Genomic DNA, 21066 nt, shown 5'->3' on the forward strand with positions numbered 1-21066 from the left:
ATGGCACAGGAAGTCTGTAACGAGGTGAAGCACTCATATGCTTACTACACATGCATACTCACACACGATGATTCAATGTCTCACACACACACACACACGCACACACACACACAAACACACACACACTCACGCACACCCAGGCACACGTACACACACACACACCCACGCACACATACACACACAGACACACACACACACCCACGCACACACACATGCACACACACACACACACGCACACACACACGCACACACACATACACAACGAACTGGCAAATGCAAGAGACAAACTCAAGGCTTAAATGCCTGGTCTAATTAGCATCCATACGCCGCAGGTGTGGAGCTGCTGCCAGGGCAGTGGCTTGGCCATGTCCCTGACAGCTTAATGTGTGTCTCGATCCTTATCTTGGGCGCTGAAGCCCCACGAAGGGTAGCTTTGAGCGCGTGCAGGTTGAGGTTTGATTTGAGATTTGAGGTTGCTCCGATGTGTCCACTTCACCTAGGGTGAAGTGAGACCTTTTGGCTGGTCTGAGTGGTTGGAGGACACGACATGAGCGAGCCTGGGGTAAGAGACTGCAGGCAGGCAGCCAGGAGCGAAATCAAAGATGAGCCATGACCATGCATCGCCCCAACCTTTTTATGGCTGAAAATAGACAAAAAGGGGTATTTTTACACCTCCGTTCTCCTTCCTGTCTCACCACCAAACCAAATCGAACAGCACGCAAGACCCCGCTCACCCTGACCGTTACATTTCCATCCATCATCCATCCATCCATCCATCCATCCATCCATCCATTCATCCATCCGCTTTTTGAGCCACTTATCCTCATGAGGGTCGCGGGAGTGCTGGAGCCTATCCCATCTATGTGTGCTTAGTGGGCAATAGGCAGTTGCCAACCAATTGCAGGGCACACAGAGACAGACACCAGTCGCACACACAATCACACGTTGGGGCAATTTAGAGTCTCCAATGAATGCATGTTTTTAGGATGTGAGAGGAAACCAGAGTGCCGCGAGAAAACCCACGCAGGCCCGGTGGATATATAAAATATCACTTCTTTGATTTCAGATAATGAGACCATTTCCCACCTACCATAGTCCCACACTCATCTCTAATACCTATGACAAATGTTTCAAGTGTTATGATTATGGAAGACTGACATTTCAACATTTGTAATGTGACATTTGTGTGGAGATGTTTTTATTTCCATCTGCCGCAGTTGACAAACAGATTCGATATCGGCAAACAGAAGGCGCTCAGAGCTGATCCCTGATGCAGTCCCACATCCACCTGAATTTTTTCTGTCACACCAACGGCACAGCTCACCACTGTTCTGCTGCCCTCATACATGTGCTGTACTATTCTAACATACATTGAAGAAAATGAGTATTTGAATACCCTGCTATATTGCAAGTTCTCCCACTAAGAAATCATGGAGGGGTCTGAAATTTTCATCGTAGGTGCATGTCCACTGTGAGAGAGAAGAGAAATCCAGAAAATACAATATAGAATTTTTTTCAACTATTTATTTGTGCTATACAGCTGCAAATAAGTATTTGAACACCAGTCCATCACCAAGAATTTTGACCCTCAAAGACCTGTTAGTCCGCCTTTAAAATTCCACTTCCACTCCATGTATTATCCTGAATCAGATGTACCTGTGTGAGGTCGTTAAAGACACCTGTCCACCTCATACAATGATTCATCCATCCAACCATCCATCCATCCATCCATCCATGTCACGTCCCATCTGAACGAGAGGTAGGACCCAAATGCAGGAACTCGGAAGATGCAAGGTAGTTCAAGAAGAGACACGTTTATTGTATGCCGAGGTCGGGGATCGAGCAGGCAGTCCGGTGCAGCAGCGGTTGTTGGGGCGTCGGGCGAAGAGAGCAGATGAGTGGGCAGGCAGTAGTCGGTACACGGGGAAACAATCAACGCAGGCAGAAGTGTCAAGGAGTCAGGCTTACAGGGTTGGTCGGAGAACGGACGAAGGTCGGTACACACAGGTTCAGTCAGGAATACGAGAATGCTGGAACGGGACATAAAGCTCAACGAACTGGCAGAGGACCAGTCGTCACCAGGTCCTATATATATACGGGGGATGATCAGGCCGCATGAGGCACAGGTGTGTGCCTCCCAATCAGCGCAGCCGCACAGCTCGTGCTGAAGCGGCAGGATCATGACAGTACTCCCCCCTCAAAGGCACGGCTCCCAGACGTGCCTAAACGAAAAAAAAACAGACACTAATTAACACAGGCAGGGGTGGGCGGAAGGGGGTCCGGAGGAGGGCACGCCCCCCCCCCGAACCCCAGACTGGTGGCCATCCAGGCCACCAAACACGAGGCGTCCGGGTGGACAGGTCAGGAGGACGACCCGGACGCCAAGCACCAGGGTCCCCATGGGGCGATTCGGGTGGACGACCTCTGTGAGGAACAAAACTGCGAAGCAGGAACCAGAACGAGGCAGGCCACTGCTCCGGACGAGAACCTCCCACGCCGTCATTGCAAGACGACCAGGGATTGGTCGCCAACGAGGCCAGGTCCTGAAGCGGCTGGGCGAACTCAGGAGCGAAGAAGATGGAGAGCAGGACCAGAGCCATGACCGCCACCCCGAAGTCTCTCCAGCTCCTGGGTGGCTCCACAGAACTCCCCAGCACCTGCGCCCCCTCCTGGACAGCAACTTGAGAAGGCGGCGCCAGTACCTCCCCCTCCTGGACAGCAACTTGAGAAGGCGGCGCCAGTACCGCCCCCTCCTGGACAGCAAGTTGAGAAGGCGGCGCCAGTACTGCCCCCTCCTGGACAGCAACTTGAGAAGGCGGCGCCAGTACCGCCCCCTCCTGGACAGCAACTTGAGAAGGCGGCGCCAGTACCGCCCCCTCCTGGACAGCAACTTGAGAAGGCAGCGACCCCGTCGCCGCCGCCTCCTGGACAGGAACTTGAGAAGGCAGCGACCCCGTCGCCGCCTCCTCCTGGACAGGAACTTGAGAAGGCAGTGACCCCGTCGCCGCCTCCTCCTGGACAGGAAAGAGAGAAGGCGGCGACGTGAGGGCGTGCCCGTCGCCGACAGAGCAGGAATGGGGAGCGACCGCGTGCCGGTCGCCGACAGAGGAGGAGTGTGGAGCGACCGCGGGCCAGTTGCCACTGCCACTCCAGAGCACGGACGAGAAGCGCCTGTGGAGACGTCGCCACCTCCTGGACAGCAACGTGAGGCGGCGTCGGGTCGGTCCCCACTGCCACGTGAGCTTGCACTGCATCTGTTGAAACGGCAACGTGGGCGTGGCGCGGTGGCGAATCCGTTTCCAGGGCAACGTGAACCTGAGTAGGCGGAGAGTCAGTCGAATCTGACACGTGGGCGTGTCTCGGGAGCGGGTCAGTTCCGACTGACGCGTGAGCTCTGCTCGGAACCGCCAACACTGCGACGTGCACTTGAGGTGGCGAGTCTGTTCCCACTGTGGCGTGCACTTGACAAGGGGGCGGGTCGGTCTCCACGGCAACGTGAACCTGAGTCAGCAGCGAGTCCGTCGCCGTTGCGACGTCAGCGTAGCTCGGCTGGATCGCCAATCCTTGCTGGACCTGGGCCGTGAGAGCAGCCAATTCGGCGGTCTGCCTCTCTAACTGCGCTCGCATTTCGCGACAGAACGCCTCGTGATTTGGCAGCACCTCCTCCCTCTGGGCTGGAAGCCTCACCACCAGCTGCGGGTCTGCCGGTCTCACCGTTGCCGGCGAGGAGTGGGAGGACGGTGTCTTCGTTGCCGCGCAGCGAGAGACACCAGGGAGCGCCCGGCCGGGGCGTCTCCTCTGGCCGCCACGCGGAGGTGCCGGGTAGATGGCCAAGCGGGTTCCCTCGTACCGATAGGTGCACTTGGGTCTACCGGGCGAAGTCACTCGGGTGCTGGAAACGCGGGAAGGCGGGGCAAACTGACTGGGATCAAAAGCCGGGCAAAGAGACTCAAAATCAAAGTCGTCGGAGTCGTACTCAGGCAGGCCGGCATACAAATCACGGTCCTCCTCATATTCCGAAAAGTCAGAGTCCAGAAGAATATGAGGAGCCGGACGGGTCGTGTTCGGGACGTATTCGTACTTCGCTGGCGGAGCGTAAGACACGGAATCGGAGGACAGGGAGCCTACCCGGATCGGACAGGCTTGGTCCTCCGGCAGACGGTCTACTTTGCGTTGGTCCCGGCGACGCCGGGTCTTTCCTGCTGGGTCCTGTGATGGCCAGTTCGTTCTGTCACGTCCCATCGGAACGAGAGGTAGGACCCAAATGCAGGAACTCGGAAGACGCAAGGTAGTTCAGGAAGAGACACGTTTATTGTATGCAGAGTTCGGGGATCGAGCAGGCAGTCCGGTGCAGCAGCGGTTGTCGACATTGAAGAGAATAATGTTATATGTATTTTTCATGACAATATCTACTTTAGAATGTTTATAGGGATGACACCTGGGCTTTAATCACCCTTACCCGCTGCACGTCCTTCCCATCTCTATCCCTCTGTTTGGCCAACCTGTAGAGATCCTTTTCTCCTTCTTTCGTGTCCAACCTGATGTACATGTCGTCATATGCCTTTTGTTTAGCCTTCACCACCTCTCCCTTTTCCCTACGTCGCATCTCAATGTATTCTTTACACCTTTGTGGTGCATTTCAAATCCAAGGAGGCAGGGCGCATGGATCAGGAAACAAGATGGACCTGACACCCACAACCTCCCAACCCTGTACCAAACCCCCAGGAACCCTTTGATATGGATATATATGGATCTTTTTTCTTTTTTTAGAAGTGGTTTAATGGCAGCTACTTTAATAGGTTTAGGAAACTCACCGGACTGAAGTGTGGTTATTTGTGTGATTATTTCCTGTAAATCAGCTAGCACAGTTTTGATATTGAGTTAAGGCATCTTATTTATGGTTTCAGTTGCTGACCATTTTTTTTCAGTTGTTTTATTTTTCGGTCAACTGTATCAAATGCTGGCAGGGTGATAGAATATTTCCTGGGTGATTTGAGGTTTTTTATTGTCCTTTTTCTTTATTATTATTATTTTTTGATAATTTTGCTGATTTGTGCTATTTGATCCAATGGATTGTAGATGCGAAACACCATGAGTGTGGGTTCAAAGCAATAAATCTTTTAAAACCAATGATCAAGCCCAACTATTAAAAGAAAATGGTGAAACAGTATTAAAGGGAATAAAGCAACTAAATCTTTCAACTGAAGATATCAAAACCAATATAATATTTTAATAATATGTTGGATCACAACTAAGACTTGTGTAAAAGTATGTTGATTTTCCATTTCCCGCTCAGGAATGGTGGTTGGACTCCCTGGTCTTCATGGGGTCATTGCAACAGTAGTTGTGGTATTGGCTTTGAAGTGAGACAGCGGTCCTGCAACAATCCTTCGCCTCGTCACGGAGGTCGAATCTGTGTTGGTCAAGGTCAGGAGGAGAGGTGAGGGTTATAGATGAACGTGGATCATGACCATAGAGAAATATATATTTTTTGGGGTTCAAAAGGAAAAAAAAACAATTAGCAAGTTGCACATGGTGAGCATTAAACGTAAATATTTAGAAAGAGTTGTGTATTTGTTGTGTATCAGGCTGTGCAACGAAAAAAACCCATGCCCATCACCGGTGCTGTGGACTGCATGGAGGTCATGGGCGCAATGCAATGCTGAATGTGGAGGAGGGGTACAAGCCAGGAGCAGAACCTGTGAGAATGGAAACACCTGCCCTGGATGTGCCATGGTACTGTACTCTTGTGTATTGAATGTATTGAATTGTATTGAATCGCCTATCAGTTTTAGTGGCCTGTAACCGCAATCCGTTCTGCTTTTTAGGAGTATAAGACTTGTAACCTGGAGGCCTGCCCTGAGGTACACCGCAATACCCCGTGGACTTCCTGGATGCCAGTCAACATCAGTCAAGATGGATCACGCCAAGAGCAGAGATACAGATATATGTTCCGGGCATTATTAAAGGATGTCCAGCAGCTTCAATTTGGAAAGAAGAAAATAGAGACCAGGTTTTGTCCAAATGATGGTTCTGGAACCTGCCAGAGTGACTGTGAGGATATGAGATCACAACACATTTAATAACTGGATTGAGAAGTACTAGGCCTGATTTTAGAAACTGTTTTCTGTATATTGCTTTCCAGCACTGGTCAATGACTTGGTAAGTTCGAGTGGCTGGACTGTGTCACAGCCTCAAGGTATACACTGGGGATCTTGGGAAACATGGTCCACCTGTTCCCAGCAATGTTCCAGATGCTTTTGAACGCGCAGACGTGTTTGCTCAACAGCAGAGGGCAGGACCAATCCAAGTGCGTGTGTTGGATCTGCGGTGGATTATCAAGACTGCAACATGCAGCCGTGCCCAGGTAGAATGGTTGTCATATTTTGGCACCTTGGTCAAGCAATATTCTAAAACTGAACAACTGAGGGGACTAGAATACCTTCAGACAATAAGCACAAGCACACACAAAGTCCACAAAGACATTTTTGCGCATTAGATTGATCCAACCTGGAACCAAATTGCGTGCCTTCTAGTTGTATCGTGTGCCCAATACTACGTCCTACAAGAGATTTTATTAGGCGCACCACCAATTAGTAATTTTCATATGCTTACGAAAAAAACGTATTTTTTGTATTTCCAAGTGTCATCAGTTTATAACATGTCACCAAATTTAAAATGCGTTTTAAAATAGTCCTTTTTTTCCCTTTATTTTGTAACTGTTATTTACTTCTAAACAAATCATGTGTGACTTGCTGTAACAAGCCTCTGCTTGGACAAACAAAGTTGCAATAACTTTACCTGTCTTTTGCCGGATCTCCCTCCTTCTTTGTTCTGGACAGTTTCATTCATTTTAACTAGTTTACAAAGTTCTCTGGGTTCACAGAAATATATTCATCCCTCCCCGCAGAGAGCTCAAGAAAATACCGATCATGATCAGCCGGAGGAGGATGGGGTGGGTGAGACAGAGCTTGTTTAGCAATTTGATTTGTTATGATTATATTTGGGAATTGCTTTACGTGTGAACCTATTTTAGCGTTTTCATTTTTGTTGTTAAAGCATTGGAAATTTGGAACTTCCTCATGAAAACGAAGGATTTATCCATCAAAAATTTCATTTGGATTTCTTTCACTCAATAATCATCTTTTTTTATTTTTCTGATTTAATTTAGTATTCAATAGTTAAGTTAGGTTGGCATGGTGGAGCAACTTGTTAGAGTGTTGACATCACAGTTCTGAGGACCAGGGTTCAAATCACCGCCCTGCCTGCGTTTGGGTGACATTGCGTTAGAAGCTCGGTTATCCCAGAGTGGCTCGGAGTTGAGCCGCTGCTCCTCGGCATTTAGAGGAGTGAGATGAGGTGGCTCAGCCATCTTATTAGGATGACTACCAGACGCCTCCCTGTTGAAGTGTTCCAGGCACGTCCCACCGAGAAGAGAACCCAGGGGGATCCCAGGGTATCCTGGAGAGACTGTTTCTCTCAGATGACCTGGTAACGTCTTGACATCGTCTCAGAAGCGCAGGATTCGGTGGCTAAGGAGATGGAAATCTGTGCTTCCCTGCTGAGGCTCCTGCCCCCGTGACCTGACCTTGGATAACAAAGAAAAATGGATGGATGGATGATCTAAAAACAGAGCCTTTACCACTCATGCTTGTTGCTTCCCAAGGGAGAATTTTCCAGTTTTTCTTGCCTCTGTTCCCTAGTTCTGGGTTTTTTCAGGGCACTCCAGTTTTCTCCCACATCCCAAAAACATGGATTAATTGGACACTCTAAATTGCTCTTAGGTGTGACTGTGAGTCCCACTGTTGTCTGTCTCCATGTGCCTTGCGATTGGCTGGCAATCAGTTCAGGGTGTACCTCACCTCCAACTGATAGCTGGATAGGCTCTAACACTCCATGACCCTTGTGGGGATAAGCAGCTCAGAAAATGGTTGGATGGATGGACCCCGTTAGGGGTCGCCACAGAATATATCTCTATCTATCTATCTATCTATCTATCTATCTATCTATCTATCTATCTATCTATCTATCTATCTATCTATCTATCTATCTATCTATCTATCTATCTATCTATCTATCTATCTATCTATCTATCTATCTATCTATCTATCTATAATTTGGTAATCTCACCAAATGGCCAAGTCAGCCCTGCTGTATGGTCAAAGACTGTAACTCTGCCTCCATGTTTGACTGTGCTTTTGTTCCAGTGGCCCGAGCTTGGTCATGTTGGGCTTCATGGTCCCAGTGTTCTGTGAGCTGTGGGGGCGGCCACTTTCAACGGACGAGGTCATGTGACAATCCAGTTCCTGCCAATGAGGGTGGGATCTGTGTTGGTCTCCACACTGAAGAGGCACTTTGTAATACACACAATTGTGAAGGTACTGTACATTATTCATCAAGATGATTCCACTGTATGTGATTGTATAGATCGTACATTCATCCATTTTTATGCTGGCACCTATCCCAGCTATTTTCAGGCGAGAGACGGGGTACACCTGGAACTGATTGCCAGCCAATTACAGGGCACATACAAACAAACAACCATTTACACTCACATTCACAGTTACAGGCAATTTAGAGTCTTCCATCAACCTGTCAGACATGTTTTGATGTGGGAGGAATTTAGCGTACCCGGAATAAAACACGCACACATGCTCAGAACTTGGAAACTCCTCAAAGCCTAGTTCAGATTTAAACCTCAGAACTGTGAGGCAAATGTATTAACCAGTTCTCCCCCATGTCGCTCCTGTATAGATAATTTATACTGATAATTCATGTCATGCAAAGTGTTTAGATTAAGTGGAATTTGTGCAAAGTGTTTAGAAAAAGTACAGTTCATTCAGTTTATTTTAAGGGTTAAACATAACTATGTTAAAATGAGTTAAATCACCTGACTTCAATTAACAACAAGCGAAAGAGGAGCGAATGGGAACGCATCTGCGGCTGTCCATACTTTGGGGTCAGAACAATGCAGTAGGTGAAGTAATAAAAGAAGCAGTGAGACATTAAGGTGGGTGTGAAGTGGAGGACAGTTGCCCACCACCAAAGTGTGGCCAAAACAAGCAGAAAAACTGACATGGTGGGCCTCGTCCCATTCAAGGAGAGAGTCATTGTAATAATATAAAGGGGGTGACAGACAATCCTCTCACATGTGGCTGACTGATTACCCCACGAGGTTAATACCATGTATTTATTACAACTCGTAACAAATGTCTTCATAGAGCAAGCTACACTCAACCCTATGAGATAAAGGTTCATCTGTAAATATTATATGGTACTTGTAATAAATATTTTCAGAAGTACATTAGCATATCAAAGAGAATATAAAAAATGTTGACTCATGTTTAATGACTCAATTATTTTAATACACAGAGCACATGCACACTGATAAAAAGTCATGTGAATTAGATGTAATTTGAACATGTACATCTTTTGCACGTGATTAAAATGTGTTAAAAGGACATTTACCCCTCCTCTAAAAAAAAAAACAAAACAACAACCTAATTTTAACATTTTAATCATGTACAACCAATGTATATGTTCATCCACCCATTCATGCATTTCCTGAGCCACTTATATTGATAAGAGTCATGGGAGTACTGAAGCCTATACCAGCAAACTTTGGGCAGGAGACGTGGTACAGCCTGAACAGTTTGCCAGCCAATCACAGGGCACATACAAACAAACAATCATTTACACTCACAATCACACCTACGGGAAATTTAGAGTCTTCAGTTAACTTACCATGCATGTTTTGAGGAAACTGGAATGCCCAGGGAAAACAAATGCAAGGATGGAGAGAATATGCAAACTCCACACAGGCGGGTCGGGATTTGATCCCTGATCCTCAGAACCGTGAGGCAGACGCTCTTAACAGTAGTCCTGTTCCTCCTGTACATGTTCTAATTAAGTAAATTCAAAGGACTGTTTTTGGTCCGTGCATGTGCTGGAGTCACAAGAAGCAATTGAGGGGGCAATGGGTGGCGTAAATCACCTTGCTCAATGAATTTGAATTAATTAATTGTCTCAGTGATTCATTAAATACACTGGTCAACAAGTGAAATCTTAGTCCTTGCATTGTTTAAATTTTTGATATCAAATGTCGGGCATTAATTGTTCATGAGTGCTAATTCTTCATGTATTTCTGATGATTTATACTTCGGTATACACAGTAAGTGGTATAAAAGATGGATAGATACATGAATGGATGGAGTGTTCAATCAGTTTCCCTCATCAAATAATGTTTTTATATAAACTGCAGAAAAATTGCTTTCATATATTAAGGGGTCAATCAATATGTGCTTTGAGACGTCAAACAGTATCATGATGAGACTTAATCAGAATCATCTTTATTTTGCAGAGAATCTCAAAAACACAAGAATTTGTCTGCAGTAGTTGGAACCTCTCTAATACGATAGACAGTCAATTGACAGAGAATACTTTTGAGACATAAAGACATTGGAAAAAAACACAAAAGGACTTTAAGATATGTATGCAGTTTAAAATGGCTAGCACTGCGATATTCTGGGATATTGTCAATTGTCCAAATTTTGCAGATACTTCTCAGTCGATTGTGCAAATGGTGCTGATGACACTCATGCACATGAATAGCCAGTATTGCTCTAAAACAAATGTGCAAATAGTGCACCGTGGCAAGACTGCTCCACTGAGTGCATGAATTGTGTTTAATTGACCCGACAGAAATGTGACATCATACTCAAGACAAAAAAATTGGCAGCATGCTACAATGGAATTGTGACTGAAAGGTAGACTCTCCCCAAAATTATAGGAATGGGAGCACACATTAAAAGTTAGTGGATGAGGGTTCGGTGTTTTTTTTTATTGCCAGAGTTATCCACAGATTTCACCAAGAAGCATCTCTAAATTGGAAAAGTATTGAAATTCCTCTCTCGCATTCATTCCAATGAGCTCGGCTGGAAAACTGACAGCCAATCAGCATTTGCCACGCCTGCAGTGCTTGCTGGTGTGACACCCCATTGTTCATGGATGCGTTTCACCGAACAGAGAATGTCCACCATCTGGCATTTTGTGGCCAATTTTTGTGAAAAATAATTGTAAACAAACAAAACAAAAATCGCATGACGTACAATGTTCAAGCCTGTGCGATTGAGCCAGAATACACGGAGGCGGACATGTTGGAGAGGGGGCGTGGCACTCACGACAAACAATAATCCCATTATATGAACCGCTAAGATTTGTTTGATCCTTTTCTCAGGAGTTGGTTTAGATGTAGAGAATATACAGCAGGCGTGGCCAGACTTTTTTTTTTTTTACCCCAATTCTACTTTTCAAGCATCTAAGCTCTCGCGATCGACTGGTGGTGAGGGATTTGGGTGAGGGTTGCACGTGCACATTGCTGTAAATAGTAACTATGCATGATTTCAAACCATGATGTCTTAGTATATTACCAACAGTCACCTTGAAAATGGTGGTCCCAGCTCTTTTCAGGTCATTGACCAAGTCCTGTCATGCAGTCCTGGGCTGATTCCTTACCCACGGGGTGATATCTTGTATGGGGCTCCACTCTGATTGAGATTGACGGTCATGTTTAGCTTCTTCCATTTTCTAATTTTTCCAACAGTGGACCTTTTTTCACTAAGCTGCTTGGCAATTTCTCCGTAGCCCTTTCCAGTCATGTGGAGTTGTACAATTTTGTCTCTGGTGTCTTTGGACAGCTCTTTGGTCTTGGCCATGTTACAACTTTGAGTCTTACTGATTGTATGAGGTGGGCAGGTGTCCTTCACGACCTCACACAGGTGCATCTGATTCAAGATAACATATGGCGTGGAGGTGGGCTTTTCAAGGCGGACTAACAAGTCTTAGAGGGTCAGAATCGTAGCTGATGGACAGGTGTTCAAATGCTTATTTGCCGCTGTATCACACAAATAAATTGTTAAAAAATCATACGTTGTGATTTCTGAATTTTTCTTTTTAAATTATCTCTCTCACAGTGGACGATGAAAATTTCAGACCCCTCCATGATTTCTAAGTGGGAGAACTTGCAATATAGCAGGGTGTTGAAATGCTTATTTTCTTCACTGTCCAATGTTCAAGCATTTGAGCCAGAATACACACAGGCGGAACTTGACGTGTTGGAGAGGGGGTGTGATGCTCATGGAGGGCATAACATAGATGTTCCAGACAGGCTCGTTTCGAAAGACTGGTGTTCATGTTATCTTTGTGACCTAATGCCAACTGTGGTGGAATGCCAGTGTTGTCATGAGTTTGAAAAGGAGGAGGGAGGTTACACACACGCAGACACAGGGAGAACAACGGGCAGGAGGCAGGTTACACACACGCAGACACAGGGAGAACATGCAAATTCTACACACAGAGGTTGTGGATTGAACAGCTGCGCCACCGTGCCACCTCATACAGTATGTTGTTGCTTATACATACTGTGTATGACTAAGTGGCTAATAACCAGTAATGATTAGATGCGTGCAAATTTCACCGGCTGATGAATGATCAACTGTGACAGCCACATCTTTATTCTGTCAGGTTGACCCCACGGGAGGTTAAATGTCAAGTATCATCCTTATAAACATTCTAAAACAGATATTGTAATAAAAAATACGTATAACATTATTCATCTGAATGTCTATATAAAAAAATAAATATGAGCGGAGAGCACGTCATCCATGCCCAAAGTTGTGGAAGTGTCATTCGATGACATCCAAGTGGTCACCATATTGGCTGCATTTCCTGCCTGTGACGTCACCCCGGACATTTGGCATTGAAAACACGCTGTGGACTCTACTATAGGACATGCCCGTTCTGACACAAAAGCTCTTTTTGAGGAAGAGAACATCACACAACCGAGTGAAGTTACCGGGGCAATATTACCCTCTTGTTTCAAGCCATATTCAGATGATATGCGATCACGGCCAAACCGCCTCCCCGTCCGATCCACTTCCGCGGCGGAGATGAGCCATCGTGGGCTGGCGCCGCGACAAGACACCCTGGCCGACAAGGCCGGCCGGCTCAGCTTTGTCGACAAGGCCGCTAAGGCCGAGCCAGCCAGCCTTGTCGGCCAGGGTGGCTCATTTTCGCCGCCGAGGTGGCTTATCACTGCGCTGAGACGGCTCCAAACAACCCTGTCGGCAATAGTGCACTCAGCCGCATGCGATGACAAGACCATAAAGCGGCCCGGCTTGGCACCGTGATAAGCCACCTCGGCGCCAAAGATGAGCCACCCCAGCCTACCTAAACCCACACAATTGTTTGGTATGGTCTACCTACCTTCAGTGTTGAAGCATTATTATCCTTAAGTATTAATTTTTATCACATTTGTGTTATAGGGCGCTTTCAAAAGGTACTCAAAGACACTAAACAAATAATGAGATTTTTTTAGTCAGCAGTATTTTTCCCTTGGAACTCTGCCATGGAGGCCATTTTTTTCCAGTCTCTTCCTTATTGTTGAGTCACAACATCCTTGAGTCAAGGGAGGCCTGCAGCTCTTAAGATGCTGTCTTAGGTTCCTTTGTGACATACGAGGTGAGTCATCGCTGTGCTCTTGGTGTAACCTTTGAAGTCCAGCCACTCTTGGGAGTTTCACCACTCAAGATTTTTTCTTTACTTAAAGATAACTGGTCTCACCATTGTTCGCTGGGGTCTAACATTTTTAGAAATTGCTTTGTAACTCTTTCCATCATGATGGATTTTAATTACTTTATTTGTCATCTGTTTGTAATTTGAATGTGGGAATTTGTTGTAGTTTTTTGGTCAACTTCATTTTGTCGAACTGATTCTATTTAGGTGATTTCTTTATTGATTAGGTCTGGAGGTAATCAGGTTTGGGTGCGGTTAGGGAAAATTAACTCAGCATCCCCAAAAATATGATTCGCCAGTTAATTCATGGCTTAACAATATTACTATTCATATTGAACATTATTGCTTTTCAACACACAGGGACAAGTAGCTTTGAATATTTTTTTCCATTAATAAATAAAACCACAATTTAAAGCTGCAATTTATCTTTACTTGGGTTGTATTTATCTGACATTTACATTTACTTGATTATCTTGAACATTAAATTGGAGAAACTATGGAAATACTTTTTTCACAACACTGAAGTTTAACATTTGGATCTATCATAAAGGTGTGAAAATAAGTTGACCACTAGCTATATTAATTATGTTTTGTCTAACCCAAATTTTATTTCCATTTGTACCCTTTCAGTCATTTTGCCTGACCAGGAGGACCATAACTGTGAAAGTGAGTGAAAGAAAGCAGTCTTTCAATTTCTACGGATTATTAGCTCACCGCCCATTTTCTTTTTGACAGTCTTCACGTTGTTCCAGCTGGTCGCTGTGGGCATGGCCAGTTTTTTTGTAGCTGTTCTCTTGTCTGCACTGGCTGTCACCTATTGTCATCATTTGAGCCGGCCCTCCACAGATTCAGAGGTTATCCACCCCAGCACGCATAATCACCTCACCTACAACAAACAGGACAACGCCATGCCAAAGAACGAGAAATACATTCCCATGGAAGTCGTGGTGGGTCATGGTCAAATCTTTAAAATTTTCAATTTTCTACTCATGGCTGAATTTTTTGGTAACTCGGTCTTCGCCCATCTCTGCAGATGCGACACAAGAACAATCTCCACAGAAATGACGACACCAGCCACCACTTCCCTTCCTCTGTTCTTTCCAGCAACATGTTCACCACCACCTCCTACTACCCTCCCAACCTGAGGAAATACGACTTTCCTCCAGAAGCAAAGTGCAGGGCATACATACACAGCTAACAGCACACCAGCTCAAACTGAAACACCAAAAGCCGTCTGGTGCTCATAGATGCTAAAATACCCAAATTTCTTTGTGATTTTTTTTTTAAGCACACGGTGCCAACATCTTAACAAAGCATTGCCATTTGGGGGGTATAATACAAACAGCATGATACATTGCCAAAATAATTAACTGAAGAATAAATTTAGAAAAATGAAAGCAACAACATCCCGAAGTATTTGCTAAGCAAGAACACATTACTATTATTACTGGTTTATTATTATTTATACTGTACATACATACTATAGGTGTGTTACATAACTCACAGGATGGGGTGTTCTAGTTTTGACAGTCTTAGACATTTCCGACTTGTAGATAAAATAGTTCCTCAACTAAAGAATGCTGCTGAAATATGAATAAAAACAGTTAAGCGGCATTTTGTAAACCACACTTGCACTTGCAGGGCAAAAGCATGAAATAAGACCAAGAAGTCAACAGGCACAAAACAACAATGAAGACAACAATTGATGGTGATGAGGTTTGAGGCTTTTTCTTCATTATTATGACTACGAAAGAATGATTTTTGGTGCACGGTTAAGGGCCTGCCACAGAGTTCTGTGGGCTGGGATGCAAATCTTTGCATGTTCTACCTGTGGTTGTTGTTTTCATATTTTTTCCGGGCTCTCCAGTTTCCTCCCCCATCCCCCAAAAACATACATTCATTGGAGACTCGAAATTGCCCCGAGGTGTGAACGTGTGTGTCAATGTTTCTTTGCTCTTATGTACCCTGTGATTGGCTGGCTACCAGTTCAAGGTGTACCTCGCCTACTGCCTGAAGAAAGCTGGGATAGGCTCCAGCATTCAGACAACCTTTGTGAGGATAAGCAGCTCAGATAATGGCTTGATGGATGAATGATTTGTTCACATACAGTTAATGCTTTTTGTTTTTCATCCATTTCACATCACCTATCTGAAGACTTTTCTGGAAGAAAAAAATGTCTACTAGAATCTTCAATGCGGCACAGTGGCGCAACTGGTAAAGCATTGGTCCCACAGTTCTGAGGTCCTGGGTTCAATCCCGGACCCACCTGTCTGGAGTTTGCATGTTCTCCCTGTGACTGTGTGGGTTTCCACCAGGCACTCCGGTTTCCTCCAACATCCCAAAAACATGCAACATTAATTGGATACTCCAAATTGCCCCTAGGTGTGATTGTGAGTACGACTGTTTGTCTCCATGTGCTTTGCAACCTGTTCAGGGTGTACTCTGCCTCCTGCCTGAGGACAGCTTGTGTGTGTGTGTGTGTGTGTGTGTGTGTGTGTGTGTGTGTACACACACACACACACACACACACTGTACATCCACTACATCACGTGACGAGTTTGTAAAGTATTGCGGGAAACCAAGTTTTTAAAATCTGGACCTCGGTGTAAAAAAAAAAAAAACAAGGCTAAGGACTAAATGTACAACTACACTACAAATTTACTTTCTTTTCAAATGCTGCCACCTACTGGAACTTATCTGGACCATGGTGGGACGATGACAAACAGTGACTTGAAAAGGTACTCATCCTCTTCTCAAAATGTTCTGCTTTTGTATAGCTTCTCCACTTTAAAGTTTAAATTCATCATCCATCCATCCATCCATCCATTTTCCAAGCTGCTTATCCGCACAAGGGTCATGAGAGTGCTGGAGTTCATCCCAGCTATCATCAGGTTGGTGGCAGTGTACACCCTGAACTGGTTGCCAGCCAATCACAGGGCACATGGAGACAGACAACAATCACACTCACAATCACACCTCGGGGCAATTTACAGTATCCAATTCATGCATGTTTTGGGAATTTCGGAGGAAACCCGAGTGCCCAGAGAAAACCCACACAGGCACAAGGAGAACATATAAACGCTACACAGGCGGTCTGGGAATTAACCCTGGACCTCAGAAGGCCAATACTCTACAGCTGCTTCATCATCCCGCCTTAAGTTAATCAAACAAATGTTAATATGAGACAAACATAATTCAAGTGAACTTAAAGTGCTGTTTTTGAACGGTGACTTCATTTTTTATGTTTAAAATAAATAATGAATTTAAAGAACCCCCCTTTTGCCAAGTCATGACAAAAATAAAATTAATTGATAATGTGTGGCTTCAATTTCCTAATGTGCTCCCTCAGTTTAGTAAACTGCACCCTCAATTTAGAATCATAATCAGCTTTAATGGCCAAGTATGTAAAAACACACGAGGAAGGTACTCTGCACGCTCAGTTTACTTCTCTGTTCACTCTGTGTAATACATTTTCCACTCAATTTATTGAATGTCTACGTTTCTATCACAAGGATCAGCAACCCAAAATATTGAAAGAGCTATATTGGACCCCAAAAAACACTATGGAAAGATCTGTCTGGAGCCACAAAAAATTAATAGCCTTATTCAGGGCAGTAAAAAAGTATTTCACACCCTCCTGATTGCTGATTTTTTTTATTCTTATATTATGCACAAAGATTCAAAATTATCAAACCAATTTTAATATCACTCAGAGGCAACCCAAGGAAATACAAAATGCGATTTTCAAATAATAATTCCTTTTATTAAGGCACCCCAAAAAAATCTAAATCTCTCTGACCCTCTGTGAAAAACTAATTGTCCCACACTTGTTAAATAACATGACTAACCACAAATATGGGAAAGGTGAGTTAAATTTCATGAGCCACACCCAAACCTGATTACCACCGTACATGTTCAATCAAAAAAATTACTTAAATAGAATCTGTCAGAGAATGTGAAGTTGGCTACAAGAGGTCAAGAACCAATGCATCATGCCACAATCCAAAGAAATTCAAAAAGAAAAAAAGTGATTAAAATCCATCAGTCTGGAAAAGGTTACAAAGCAGTTTTCAAGGTTATCTGCGTTCATGTTGATGGTCACTTAACCCCATACGAATGAAAATGCACACCTGGGCTGTGTCACTCTCGTCGATGGATTCGTCCAACTGCAGTGAGAAACACAATCTCTAATGTCCTTCCACACATCAGGCATGCCTTCACAGCGCCGTGTAGCTGTATTCCTTTACAGCTGCAGAGATTTTATTGAAGATAATATTTCCGCCTTATTTTCAAAAGATCGGAACAACGAGTCAACTATCTTGTTATTCACGATGATGGTGGCTTTCGCTGTTGAACTATGTTGTGTGAAAAGTGACTGCTCTGCGGCCAATTGGGATTTTAGTTCGCTCACTTTTCTCATTCTCAGCTTGCTTTTCGCTGGAATGTTGGTCTCGTGTTTTCCATGAACAGTTTGACAATTTCACATTTCACTACACTGGCTGGTGAGGCAAGTGCATTTCAAAAATGACATTGTTAAAAAATTGTCCGCCTCCAATTCCATATGAAAGTGACATGTTTTTGTCCTCTTTACTGGAGCATCCATACTCATGTTTGTTAAGATTTCTTAAGCGAGAGTTTAAAATGGGGGAACTCACTGACAGTGTGTTTTCCTGTACTCTCGTTGTTTGCACATGCGCGGTCAGCTAAAGTTAAAAAAAAATACGGATGATGTCTTTGTCACCGACCGAAACTGCCTTCAATCGGTCGATCGCGATTGACGCATTGAGCACCCCTGGTATAGACACTAATTAGGCCAGGTATATAAGCCTTGAGTTTGTCACTCTCATGAGCCAGTTCATTATGTTTGTGACTGTAGTTGTCTGTGTAAGTATACGAGCCTCTTGTTATGTATTAGCGTTGTTGTCATGGCCAGCATTCCTGAGCTACCACAGCTAAGTCAATCTTATTTTTTGCCTAGTAGTATTCCAACCTCGTTTTCGTGTTTTTGGACCTTCCCTGTTGCCATGTGTTTTTGTACCTCTGCCTTTTTTGGACTGCTTATTTGTGTAAGACCTCTGCCTGGAATAAAACCACCCTCAACATCATGTCCTTGCCTCGGAGTCCTGCATTTGGGTCCAGCTCCATGTCGCATGCTCGTGACAATTATCCCCAAATGGAGAAAACTGGGAACAGTGGGAAACCTTCCCAGGATTGGACAACCAACTAAAATTACTACTACAATACTTACTTACTGGAGCGATTCACAGCCGAGTGTGAAGCAGCTGAGATGAGAATCAGCACCCCCAAATCCGTGACTATGGTGCTCAGTCGGAAAAGGGTGGCGTGCCCTCTTCGGGTCAGGGATGAGCTGCTTCCCCAAGTGGAGGAGTTCAACCATCTTGGGGTCTTGTTCACAAGTGAGGGATGAATGGAGCGGGAAATTGACAGACGGATCAGTGGAGCGTCTGCAGTGATGCAGACTTTGTATCTGTCCGCTGTGGTAAAGAGGGAGCTAAGTCGAAAGGCGAAGCTCTCAATTTACCAGTCGATCTATGTTCCTACCCTCACCTATGGGCATGAGCTGTGGGTCGTGACTGAAAGAACAAGATCCCGGATACAATTGGCCGAAATTAGTTTTCCTGTGCAGGGTTTCCGGGCTCTCCCTTAGCGATAGAGTGAGAAGCTCGGTCATCGGGGAGCGGTTCAGTGTCGACCCGCTGCTCCTCCGCATTGAGAGGAGCCGGATGAGGTGGCTGGGGGATCTGATTCGGATGCTTCTTGGACTCCTCCCTGGTGAGGTGTTCCGGGCATGTCCCACCGGAAAGAGACCCCGAGGACGACCCAGTACACACTGGAAAGACTATGTCTCTCGGCTGGCTTGGGAACGCCTCGGGATCCCTCCGGTAGAGCTGGAAGAAGTGGCTGGGGAAAGGGAAGTCTGGGTATCCCTGCTGAAGCTCCTTCCCCCGCAACCTGACCCGGAAAGGCAGTAGATAATGGATGGATGGATGGATGGATGGGTGCAGAAATCCCTATTACACTTTTCCACATGTGAAACCCGAGAGTAAGTATCGTCCTGTAATAACCAATAATAATAAGAATTGGATTGAGCGATAGAGCTTGTGCACCTACGTCACTGAAATCACGTGACTGGTCATATTGCCTGTCAAACAAAGCATTGTTCAATGCTAAGTCCACTGAGACGAGACAAAAATATGTCTTATAGCACGACGCCCAGCATTTTGTCTGATACCGTTAAACTTTTAGAAGGTGATAATAAACGACAGTATGTGGAAAAATGAGATACACTTGGCATGGAGGACCCATTTTTAATGCCGAAGTCAATGTTTTCGCCAATAAGAAATTGGACTGTTAATTTGCTTCCGCTTGTCTTGGACAACTGGATGTACACATGTATCTGGTGAGTAAGTCATTGAGATTCACACAGAAATGTTTGAAAGCGTATAAAATTCTGTACGCATACAAATACTTCATTGCTGGATCTGTTCTCAACGGGTAGATGGCTCGTAAACGTGGAAGCGTATTTGGCTACCTGTTAACTTCTGGCGAAATCCATCGCTCTTTTCAGCTGGTATTCAATACAAATACCATTATGTAAATAATAAATGACCCCTGGTTTTCTACAAACTCGCAAACATTAACTATGAATGAAAAAAAAAGACGATGGGTTGATGGCTCGTGAACATGGATTTGCATTCGGCTAAAAGTTAACCTTTGCTGAAATCCATTGGTCTTTTAACCTAGTATTCAATACAATTACCAATATTTAAATAACTAACCTCTGGTTTTACAAACGCGCATTCATTAACATGATAGGAAATGAAAAGTGGACAGCGAGTTTGCTCCTCCGTACACGGAAGCGCATTGCGGCCACACGTTAAACTTCGGTAAACCCTCTGTGACAGACGTTTTTTTTAAATATGCGTTGTTCTCAAATGACTCCAGTTCGTATTTAAAAAAAAGAAAATAAACCACTGGGATAGGCTTCAGCCCCGTACACAGAAGCGTGTTGCAGCCACACATTAACCTACATAAACCTCTCTGCAACAGACGGTTTATTTTCTTTTTTTAAATACACATTGGACTCATTTGAGAACGATGCATATTTTAAAAAAAAATTCCCTCAGGGAGAGGTTTACCAAAGTTTAACCTGTGGTCGCAACACGCTTCCATGTATGTTGGAGACGACTCCCTGTCTTTTTTTTTTTTTTTTTTTTTTTACTCATTGTTCTCAAATGAGCCAATTTGGCATTATAAATACTTCTTTGGAATTTGAGATTGAGAAGAATAATCCCTACCTGTAATGAAGTGATCACTCCAAAGTAGTGGGTATTGGGTTGGGCACCATCCACCACATTTAATTTCTGAAATCCATTGATCTTTTCTCATCTTTTCAGATGGTATTCTATAGAATGACCGCTTTGATAATCTGTCTCGTCTGTTGTAACAACCAACAGCACAAGTCTTGGGCAT

The 21066-nt window shown here is 44.7% G+C and overlaps 1 protein-coding gene across 5 annotated transcripts in view; it reads left to right on the forward strand.

The window, feature by feature from the left end:
* The window catches only part of LOC133492583 (semaphorin-5B-like), a 38493-nt gene extending 23710 nt beyond the window's left edge, over positions 1-14783 (forward strand). Inside the window, exons 14-22 of one of the 5 annotated variants that reach the window (XM_061805002.1) lie at positions 5297-5440; positions 5589-5736; positions 5829-6054; positions 6146-6199; positions 6290-6367; positions 8208-8378; positions 14203-14238; positions 14308-14519; positions 14606-14783. In XM_061805002.1, coding sequence (XP_061660986.1) covers positions 5297-5440; positions 5589-5736; positions 5829-6054; positions 6146-6199; positions 6290-6367; positions 8208-8378; positions 14203-14238; positions 14308-14519; positions 14606-14770 — 1234 coding nt within the window. In that variant the 3' untranslated portion in view covers positions 14771-14783. Of the gene's footprint in view, positions 1-5296; positions 5441-5588; positions 5737-5828; positions 6055-6145; positions 6200-6289; positions 6368-6910; positions 6995-8207; positions 8379-14202; positions 14239-14307; positions 14520-14605 lie in introns of those variants that run through there. The other 4 variants (XM_061805013.1, XR_009792701.1, XM_061805021.1 and 1 more) reach the window with 4 other exon arrangements.
* The last annotated feature ends 6283 nt before the right edge of the window (positions 14784-21066 follow it).

The sequence above is a fragment of the Syngnathoides biaculeatus genome, chromosome 2 (assembly GCF_019802595.1).
Source record: "Syngnathoides biaculeatus isolate LvHL_M chromosome 2, ASM1980259v1, whole genome shotgun sequence".
In the NCBI taxonomy this organism is placed as follows: domain Eukaryota; kingdom Metazoa; phylum Chordata; class Actinopteri; order Syngnathiformes; family Syngnathidae; genus Syngnathoides; species Syngnathoides biaculeatus.